Here is an 11,063-nt window from a genome sequence, read left to right on the forward strand (position 1 = left end):
CATTTGGTCGCACAACCAGCACTGTCTCCTGGTATGTCCACAGGCCTGGCCCACCCCTCCGGGACAAGCCAGTTTGCTGCACATATGTTCTCGAGAAAAGTGCTCTCCAAAGCAGAATTGGCACCGAGGAGGGCGGCCACATGTCGCTTCAAAGTGGCCAGTTTCCAGGCACTTACCACATACCTTGAGGGGGCGATGCTCTTCAAAAATTCTGACATTGCGGGCTCCTCCTCGCAACCAAATCTTTCCCTCCGCCAGTCTTTCCTTGATGGCCTCATTATTTTCCACTACGAAGCGGATGCCGCAACTTGTAGCATTGGCCTGCCTCATAGCGTGTATGGATCCCATAATATCGGGCCGGAAAACAGTAACTACACCAGTATTGGATTGCTCCAAATCAGTCCGAAGGCCATCAAAAGCCGCGCTTCCAGTCCATCCTTCCACCTTCCAAATCCATTCCCATCCTGTGTTAGCAAGCGGAACACCAGAAACAAAGATCTTCACCTTTTCCAGATTCCTCTGGAATTCAAATTCTGGAAGTGACAATTCCCTAAGCAGATCGAGCCTGGCCTTGTCCAACCTGTTACCTAGCTCTGTCACCGAGTATGCCATCAAGGTCAGGAAAATAAATCCAATTTCCGGCCGGACATGCCCTGCGCGAATATAAGGAGCATTTCCTCGAATCATTCCCTGATTGGAAAAGTTCACATTAATCCGATTTCGGATTGCCTCAATATCGACACCCTCTGGCAGGGCAACCTTCTTTCGAGTAGTGAAGCGTATGGCGATGTGCCTTCCTCTAGCATTCGGGGTTGGCGATGAGCGCGGCGGCGGCGGTACCAAGTTTAGTGGGTCTGGGGGTCCCATTGGTACCTGTCTGTATTCCTGCCGTGTCTGAGTCGCGCCTACCTTGACGCTGGCCAGGGCAGCTGGTCCGGATTGGGCTGCCGTAGTAGCAGGTACCGTAACCTTCGGAGCCGATTCCTGTTTATCAGCCTTCCCCTGAGTCTTGGCCGGGATCGCCGCTTCTTTTTCTTCACCAGCCTCTCTGGCAGCCTTTCTTCTCCTCCTGACACCACCACTCAGGTGTTTGCCACGCTTCCTCCGTTTTTTCTTTTCATCTTCCTCCACCCCTTCCTCTTCTTCCCAGTGAACCGACTTGCCTTCACCTCCTCGGTCTACCCGCAAGACTACCCCCCCTTCACTAGAGGAGCTGCCACTGCTGCTGGACTGGTGTGATGAGGCTGCTGATACAGGCCTGGCAGGACATACCCGTTCCTGTGGGCCAGCGGGGGGCTTGGGCACGTATGTCATTCGTTTTACTACCTCTGTAAAGGAGGCCTTAGCAGTAGGAGCCTCCTTAGAGGCCTCCTTTTTCTCAGGAGTAGCGGATGGTAGGGTAAGCTCCGACGAAACATCGGAGGTATTGTGAGGTACAGCTCGTGAGGAGCGGTGGCGCGGCGATAACCTCACCTGAAGGGCTTCAATTTCCTCCCCTTGCCTACGAACAATGTCGGTCAGTGCTTTTACTGCCCGTTCCAAAACATGAACTCGGCTCCAGTAGTTTATCCAGTTCCTTGGACCTTCATTGTCAAAGGTGGGTCCACTGTTCATCCAAGTTTGTACGTCCTGTACTGTGTCGTCTTCAATCGACCCACACTCTGAGGAAAGGAGAGGCTGAGTATTACCAGACCGGATGTCCTCCAGACCTTCCAACATGGATCCGATTATACTACCTGAGCGGGGTCCAGAAGAGGGGGTCCTACCAGCGTCCAGCATCTCACAGACACCTGCCATAATTGAGTCCGCCTGGGCTACCACAGCGTCGGCGTCCTCTGGTTGGGTTTCTGGGAGTAGAACTTCCAGCGGAGTTGAACCTCCACTAGGGGCTTCTGAGGAACCCTCTAGTTGGCCTCCGGGAGGTGACACCCATCATCCAGTAATAGGTGGAGGTGACGAACCCATGGCTGGTGAAGGGGCATGTAAGCTGTCGCCCAAACCAGTCACTTCCGAGTTGCGCCCGTCATCCAGCTCCATAGGGGTGTCCCTAGCCAGCGTCTCAGAGGTGGGTAGGACATCCTCAGTCATCAGTGGCGACAAAGAGAGGGGTGTAGCCTCGATTGGCGATGGGAGCACCACAGGTGGAGGGATGGCCAGGCGTCCAGCTTGAACTTCGGGGTTTTGTAAAGAGCCCTTTCGCCTGAAGACATTCCTGCCAAAAAGGATGGAGTCGAGGAGCCGGTCCCGATATTGTGGGCCTGGCGGAAGAAGCTGGGCATCTTGCTCTGGACAGCCCTAGCGAGGGGAGGAGTAGCGGACCAAGAGCTGGCCTCAACCATGGTGGCAGTCGAGTTGTCCTTGGCGGGGGGAAAGGAGGATTCAGGGACTACAGCCTGAGAATCTTTGGGAGGGGAAGGTGCGGGGGCCGGAGAGTATTCTGAGCCACGGTCTGAGTTGAACCGAACGAAGAGCCCTGTGGTAGTGTCTTTGCTCAAGCCACACGTGACTGAACAGCCTCTCCTGATCAGGAAACCGCTCACCAAAACCTCCACTTCTTTCATCGTGGCAACGGTCGCGTCAGCGACCGTTTGCTGGACCAAATCATTAAACTGCGGGTTCACCGCGTTCTGACACCTGTGGCAATGTTGGAACTGTAAAAACTTAAAGTTTCCTTTGGGTGCAACATAAGACCGTGTGGTGGTAGGGATGAGGCCACGGCCAGCCTCAGTAGCAGGCGCAAGAGACAGGGCCGCACGGGCTGTCTCAAACGAGGAGGAGGGGTTGGAGTCGAACCGAACGGGGGACGACATCCTCGAAGGGGGGGGAGAATCCGTGGAGGAGGAGGCTGTCGAAGACACTGTCCTCGCCCAAAATACACTCAGTGATTACCGGGACCAGGCCACGGATATCTCACACTGAAGTATCTTCTAAGCGAGAACAACAACTTCTAACTGACCGCCCGAAACGAAAAACACAAACAAGTAACAGTAGATGAAGTATTTGTCGCGAGCGTAATAAGGTAAAGTATTGGTTATGCTCACTTCCGATACGGAGTGCAAGAAGTAGGAAAAGTACTTAGAACAAAGCGTGAAGAACCTATCCTCCTCGGCCGCATTGGCCTCCTTATATAGTGTTCTTCCTACCTGTAGTCATGTGATCCAAAGTGGTCACATGTGCGAAACCAAATCATAACAAACTAGTCATGTGACCAAGATAGTCACATGCTCAAAACTCATGGCCTCATAGCAAGGTCATGTGCAAAAACTCATAAACCAATCATAACACAATAAACAAATCATATGACTCGACTGAGTCATATGCGTGAAACCCATGACCTCATAATGAGGTCATGTGCAAAACATAAATCATATGCGCAAGGCATACCCGCAAGGCACACTTGTAAGGCATACTCATCAGGCGCACATCCCATGACTCATATTTGAGCTATATGCGAAAGCATTACAAATCCCACATATAACAAATCATTTGACTCGAATGAGTCATATATGTGAAACAATAACATACCTGTGACTTATAACCATGTGTTACATGAAAACCATTTCCTCGCCAAGCCACATTCGTGACACTCAGTATAATGCTAATCGAGGACTAAATGAGCCACGCGGCATGCTACGCCGTCCATATTAGAAGTTTAGGGAGAAAATATATGGAAGAAGTGTTAGAGGAGGGTTAGATTGGTTCCTTTATCAAAAGGAAATTCTTCATGCACACGTTTATCCATTTGTCGAACACATTCAAGCAGAAACTAGGAGACACTGTTGGTTAGTTGAGGATAATGCTGGAAACCATACACTAGCAGCAAAGTTAGACCAAGCAGAGGCTGCAGCACAGGGTATTCATCGAATTCCAAGCTGGCTGCCAAGCTCATCTGATCTGAACAAAATTGAGCTGTGTTGGAATTACTTAAAGGATAGGATGATGGCATATAGATTTACTGAAACAGGTGAACAGACAAAATAGGAGGTAATCAAGGCACTTAGATATGAGTGGGATAAGATGCCCCAGGAGTTGGTGGACCGGTTTTGTATGAACTTTCATCTAAACCTCTTACAAGTTCGTGCCTGGCATGGAGACAATAAGTTTAATGCTTAGATTTACTTACCACTTGTCCTATATATATACCAGCATCAGTAAAGTTCATCTTTAATTCCTCACATAGTTAGACCTCGATCCTAGTCATCAGCTACTATACCCGTTCAGTGAAAATGAACTTGTGCCACTGACTAGGACAAATGTGGTGCCAACTCTTGGCTGAGACGCACGAGTAATAGCTTTCTTGCATTAACTTTACCACGGGAGTGGCGGCGCCCCATGCAGGAGAGAAAGTTGGAAGTTGGAAATCTTGGCAAATATGATATTTGAGGGAAGAAAGTTTTGCTTTCTCCGGCATTGCCTCGGGTTATGGCTGCCAAGTCTTCAGTCTTCAGACTTTTCTACTCGTATCTTTCCTTCATGCACGGGGGCACACTCTCTCCACTCTAGTACCACTAGGACGTCCAAAATTCCCCCCTCTGGATTAGGGGGGGAAAACACAGCCCTCGTCGAGAGAGATAAAAAGAAAAATATAACAGACCTTACTAGGAGGGGCAACTTCAACGTCATAGCGAAATTCTCAATTATTCCAGTCCCTACGTTACAGTATCGTGACTCATTGTTTTGAAGGGCTTATTTCATTGCCGAATTTTAAATTTATATATGGTTGTGGACCTAGTCTTAGGAACATTGCTCCATACTGTGCCGGTGCTTTTTTCTTTCCACCCAAGGGGAAAGCAGAGCGACATTCACCCTCCCCGCGGGCTATCATGGTCCCAAATACCGCTCCTTCCGGCGAGGATTTAGACTATCCTCATTTCTTTCTTCCAGGTGGATCAATTTGGGCTCGGAAGAAACCGTGTGTGTGGACTGAGAGATCAAAGCCGAGGTCCAGTGATGGTGGATTGTGGGTTGTTTGGTGGGTTGTTGTTAATTGGCAGCAGTGCATAGTCTATGCCGATATAATATCTAGGCTGCTTGTTCGATGCTGAAAACGTCAGAGGTCGTTGTTCCTCTTGTTGTTGGGCTCTTGGTGCCTGGGCATGTTTGTCTACTCGAGTAGTCTGCAGACTTTGAAGCGTTACTCGAGTATGATCTGCTCGTATGAGAAATTTAGGGAAATGAAATTATGAGAGGGCTTAAAGGGTTTAACAGATGTATGATAGATTTTTTAGTTGAATACCCTCGGAGCTAGGGATGTGAATTGTCCGAGGTAGAGGGGCAGTTGTGGGGTGGGGTGGATGAGATGGAAGGAAGCTTGCTAAGGAATACTTCCACCGGTTGTCTATCATGTGTCAGAGGTACATCAGTCCAATTTCCCAAGCCCGTCAGTGATAAGGATATCACCCCCTTCCATCCTCTATCACAAGCTTCCCCTATCCTCCCATCCGACTGCTCTTTTCTCCCCCCACCTCGTGACGTGCTCTATAATTCCTTCGATGGGTGGAGCAGTTGTTTTAGTTTCGTAAACCTTCCTCACAAAAATCACAACAAGCCTACCTTACACAAACATAGGAGCAAGCATGGCTGACACCGAAGACCTCATCAAGGACACTCAAATTCTTGGCCATGTGCAAGACCCTCACCGCAAGATCCTTACGAAAGAATGCTGTGCATTCCTAGCTACCCTTCATAGAACGTTCAATGCTACCCGGAAGCAGCTCCTCCACAGACGTGTGCTCCGTCAAGCCGAGATTGACAAGGGTGTCCTCCCCGACTTCCTGCCGGAGACCAAGCACATTCGTGACAATGATACATGGCGTGGAGCTGATCCTGCGCCCGGCCTGGTGGATCGCAGGGTGGAGATTACCGGGCCCATTGATAGGAAGATGGTTGTTAATGCTTTGAATGCCGATGTTTGGACTTATATGGCGGATTTTGAAGGTATGGAGTCTGTAATTTAGAGGGAGGAGAGGAGGGAGCGACCCGGTAACTAGTGGTGGAACAATTGTGGCACGCTGCTAACATCTGCGTCATAGACTCTAACTCGCCAACCTGGGATAACGTGATTAACGGGCAAATCAACTTGTACGACGCTATCCGCCGGCAGGTTGACTTTAAGCTCAACGGGAAGGATTACAAGCTCCGCACTGACCGTCCTTTGCCAACCCTGATTATTCGGTATGTTCCCACTGTCTCCCGCACCATTGCTCTGGTGAATATTATTAACGGGTCTTAGTCCTCGTGGCTGGCATCTTGACGAGAAGCACTTTGTCGTCGATGGCGAGCCAATCTCTGGCGCTCTCTTCGACTTTGGGTGTTACTTTTTTCACAATGCTAAGCAGTTGATCCAGAACGGCCACGGGCCGTACTTCTACCTGCCAAAGATGGAATCGCATCTGGAGGCCAGATTATGGAACGATGTATTCAATCTTTCTCAGGATACCGTTGGAATCCCAAGGGGCACCATTCGTGCTACGGTATTGATCGAGACTATCCTGGCTGTTTTCGAGATGGACGAGGTGGGTTGAGTGATTTTCTGTAAAGATTGTGAACAATTGCTGATTAGATGATAGATCATCTATGAATTGCGGCAGCACAGCTCCGGTCTCAACTGCGGTCGTTGGGATTACATCTACGAGTCAAGAAGTTCAGGAATAACCCACAATTCGTGCTCCCGGACAGAAGCGCTGTTACCATGACTGTGCCATTTATGGAGGCGTATGTCAAGTTGTTGATTAAGACATGTCACCGCAGAGGTGTTCATGCTATGGGAGGAATGGCTGCACAGATTCCTATCAAGGATAATGAAGAGGCCAATAAGAAGGCTATGGCTGGTGTCTATGCCGATAAGCTACGAGAGGTCAGGGCCGGTCATGAGTATGTTCCCTCCGCCTGAGTCTCCTGGAGAAACTCACTAACGGGCTTTACAGTGGAACTTGGTATGCTTGAATATCCCGAGTGATCTGACGTAATTATATAGCAAAGAGATACCACTCGTATCAAAAATAGCTATATAATGCACCTAAGTTTACAGGTCAGGTACTAACCCATAGAGTAAATAGGGTCGCTCACCCCGCCCTCGCAAAGATCGCATCTGAAGTCTTCAATAAGCACATGCCAACCCCCAACCAAATTTTCAAGCGCAGGGAGGAAGTCTCTGTAACAGCAATGGACCTTCTCAACATGAACATGCCAGGCGCAGTCACAGAGGAGGGAATCCGCAAGAACCTAGAAATCGGCATCGGATATATGGAAGGCTGGCTTCGCGCCGTCGGTTGTGTGCCAATAAACTACCTAATGGAGGACGCCGCCACCGCCGAAGTCTCCCGTTCTCAAGTATACACTCACAACCCCCCCTCTCCGCTTTCCCTTGGGCCATAAGCCAACTAACGCATCCCACAGCTCTGGCAGTGGGCCAAACACGGTGTGAGCACCATCGAAGGCAAGAGGGTCACCAAAGAACTGAACCTCCAGCTCCTCAAGGAGACCACAGAAAAACTCGCCAGCAAAGCGCCCGCTGGGAACAAGTACCACCTTGCGGCACGCTACTTTGCGACCCAGATCACCGGGGAGGACTATGCGGATTTCCTTACTACTCTGCTGTATAACGAGATTGTAACGGTGGGTGGTGCCGCAAAACTCTGATTGCCCTCCTTCCTCCTCCTCTTGTTTCTTTTAGGGTTAGGGAATGTTTGCAGGATTGATTGGGTGGGGGTTTGTACGATCTGAGAAAAACAGGGGTATGGCAAGTCAGGGAGAATTATTTTGGTGCCAGATTGGGGCTGTAGTTTCGCTCGCGTTGGGCGGATCATTTTTATTCTTCTTTTCTTCCGGGGTCTGATTTTTAGCAGGCTGGGGGTTCTTCTAGGGTGGATGGGGATGGGGGGTTTAACGCAATTGGGTTTGTTGGCTTGGGAAAAAAACTGAAGAAGGGTAGTACTTGGGTTGGGCTTCAGTGCCGCAATACTACGGACAAACAAATTACTACTTTTTTCACATTTGATTGGGTTGTGTTTGAGCACAAGTATGGGGGGGGCTAATAGGTGGATGGTCCTTGTAGGGGTGGGGTGGCCGTCAGTGATGGCGCTGTGCTGCTGTGGTTCCCGCTTTGTTACAGTATCATACCAAACCGGGATGCTCTAAGATCTTGCTTTTTCAGGTATTACACCTCGTGTGACAATCTACTCTAGTACAGTAAAGTAGTTGCACCCTCAGCGAGATTGCACCCACAGCGAGGTTCCTTACTAATAAACTGCTAATTGCTGTGAGAAAGTTGCCTCTAAAGGAAAGAGTCTCGCTGAGGGTGCGATCTCGCTGAGGGTGCAACCGCTTGATGACAGAAAACGGTGCGGGAGGGGTACTATTACCATTAATAGCAGTCGCCGTATGATAGCAGTTTCTCTACCATACCACTTAAGCAAAACTTACATTAATACACAGCACATACCCCCCCTAGTGATACCTCATGATCCTCTATCTACTGATCTATCAACCATCCCCGGTACCCGTCAATTTGTAAGGTGTCAGGACATTAAAAAAAAAGCCAGGGATTGGTGGTTTACACCCAAAACCTGGGATTTTGGCGCATCCATTTCTGGATTCTTTGCGAATTAGCGATCGGAGGACACGGACACGAATACCGTATAACATATACGAGAACATCGCGGCGAAAATTTACGTAGGATCCCCCCCTCTTGCCCGCTACGCTACTGTCGAGTCCTAAAAAGAAAGACTGAAAGGTGGAGGAAGGCATTTGTAGCCTTGGTGTGGTGGTGCAATGTGTAGCGCAAATTTTGCCCCAGGGATGTTGAAGAGGAGGAAGGGGGGGAAGGGGGTAATTTCCAGCTTCCTGCGCAGGGCATGTACAGTATACTGATGCAATTCTGAGTTTGCGTCGTGATGTTTGGTGGTGGATTGCCAATACTTACAAGTAAAATACAGTAGTGACAAGGCAGCAGCACTTTGGCCTGTACGGTGCCGGACAATCAAAACCTGCCCACCCATATCACCAAACAGGGCACACCGCAATCAACCACAACACAACTGTAGGTTAAGACATAGGCAATCTGTCTGGTAGCTATATTAAAATTTAATAGTGTCTAATAAAGAAATTTACCAGAGGAAATTATTGAAGAAAAAAAAAAAAAAAACTCCTGAGGAAGGGATTCGGGTTTGAAAATTTGTCAGTCAATAGAATGACTTCCGGGTTGGCCGGCGGAAAGTTTTGGCAAGATGTTCAAGAATTGAATATGAGTGATAATCTATGATTGAAATGCTAGAAAAACAATAAGAGTAAAGAGAATCATATACTTAAAGTAGATGAAAGAAAGAATACAATGCAATAAATAATACTACTCCTACACCCACCTCCAACTCAGCTGCACTTAGGGAAGAATAACACTGTAACAGTCAGCCTGGAAAACTCTGCATTATACAGAACAAATATCAATTTTGTACGCTTCTACTATCAGATTGAGGTGGCAGGAGTGTGTTCCTTTTGTTGAACAGATTTCCTGTGTACTGAGTGGGGGGGCAGGGGCAGGGGAAGGTGGAACCAGGGGTTTCTTTTGTTAGTACAAGTAGCTTTATATGTACATGACTATCAGGTCAGGAGTAGGAATAAGTTTCTTTTCAAGTGACTTGTGGGATTTCTCTTGTACTGGGACAAGACGAGGTATAGGAAGGGGTCTCTTTTGTTAGTAGTTTCATATGTATGATACTAGTACATGACTGTTGGGCCAGGAGGGCAGGCAAGCTCCTCATCCACTATTTTCTTCCCTCTACCTTTTGCCTTCTTTTTTGGACACGAGGTTTGGGGTCAAAATACCATCTAGCCCTCATGATCCTCTTCCCAGTGCTGAACTTTAGAGCTTCATAGGCCTAGACACTAACCTTACATTATGGGGTTATGTGTCACGAACGTGGCTTAGCGAGGAAAGGGTTTTCACGTGACACATGGTTATGAGTCACAGGTATGTTATTGTTTCACACATATAACCTATTCGGGTTATATGATTAGTTATGTGTGGGATTTGTGATGTTTTCGCACATGACTCAAGTATGAGTCATGGGACATGCGCCTGACGAGTATGCCTTACGAGTGTGCCTTACGGGCAAGCCTTGCGCAGATGATTTATGTTTCGCACATGACCTCATTATGATGTCATGGGTTTCGTGCATATGACTCAGTCGAGTCATATGACTTGTTTATTGTGTTATGATTGGTTTATGAGTTTCGCATGTGACCTTGCTATAAGGTCATGGATTTTGAGCATGTAATCACTTTGGTCACATGACTAGTTTGTTTTGATTTGGTTTTACACATGTGACCACTTTAGGTCACATGATTAAAGGCGGGAAGAACACTATATAAGGAGGCCGATGCGGCCGAGGAAGATAGGTTCTTCACGCTTTGTTCTAAGTACTTTTCCTACATATTACTTTAACGAATATAAAACACCTTTACGATCTTTATCCTTATTGCAACATTATCATTACGCCAAGAAGTACTCGTTATGAAGATGAGTTAGAGAAAGCTTACGATAGGTGTTTCCGATAGAAGACAAAGGTCTTGTACTATCGGTAACATAGGCAGAGGCCTAGAGCTATCGTAAGACAAGGAAAGAAAGGGAAAGAAAAGATAAGTATCGTTTCCCATCGCCAAGAACTAACTATCTGAAAGGGGATCGTTACATTATGATTACAACACCGTTCCTAGCTGCTACGAACTTCCGGGCTCTGTTGTCAGGCACTGGATCTATGGACCGTTGCCCTTGCTAATGTCATCCTCGCTCACCCTTTTCATCCCACATGCTACCATTTTCGCAACCGCGTGACAACGCCATGTCCACCTCAACCGATCACAATTCAACTCCAGGTATGATACCACGCCGTGATACTTTATAGTACAGACTCCACGATAACCAGACCTCTCAACTAGATCAGAAGTGTATTATGTTTGTTTGTCTATGAAAATCATAACCTTCGAAATAATTAATTTTCCCTATGGTCGCCCATACAGATCTCAGGGTCACGGTACGAATATTTCAACACCTTGACCCCCCCCC

The 11,063-nt window shown here is 48.0% G+C and overlaps 1 protein-coding gene; it reads left to right on the forward strand.

Annotated features, from left to right (window-relative positions):
• The first annotated feature begins 5,413 nt into the window (after positions 1 to 5,413).
• Positions 5,414 to 7,994, forward strand: GSTUM_00012200001 (uncharacterized protein). XM_002842407.2 has 7 exons: positions 5,414 to 5,937; positions 6,033 to 6,174; positions 6,233 to 6,515; positions 6,570 to 6,634; positions 6,751 to 6,873; positions 7,050 to 7,332; positions 7,399 to 7,994. Exons 1-7 carry the CDS (start codon positions 5,577 to 5,579, stop codon positions 7,639 to 7,641), a joined length of 1,500 nt encoding a protein of 499 aa, XP_002842453.1. The 5' UTR covers positions 5,414 to 5,576; the 3' UTR covers positions 7,642 to 7,994.
• Positions 7,995 to 11,063: the final 3,069 nt, after the last annotated feature.

The sequence above is a fragment of the Tuber melanosporum genome (genome assembly GCF_000151645.1).
Source record: "Tuber melanosporum whole genome shotgun sequence assembly, scaffold_98, strain Mel28".
NCBI lineage: Eukaryota > Fungi > Ascomycota > Pezizomycetes > Pezizales > Tuberaceae > Tuber > Tuber melanosporum.

What these genes read in the sequence shown, in the direction of transcription:
- GSTUM_00012200001 (XM_002842407.2), top strand. Translation starts at nt 5,577, where the DNA reads ATGGCTGACACCGAAGACCTCATCAAGGACACTCAAATTCTTGGCCAT. An exon ending in TTGCCAACCCTGATTATTCG is followed by an intron (nt 6,175 to 6,232) that starts GTATGTTCCCAC and finishes AACGGGTCTTAG; the next exon opens with TCCTCGTGGCTGGCATCTTG. An exon ending in CCGAAGTCTCCCGTTCTCAA is followed by an intron (nt 7,333 to 7,398) that starts GTATACACTCAC and finishes CGCATCCCACAG; the next exon opens with CTCTGGCAGTGGGCCAAACA.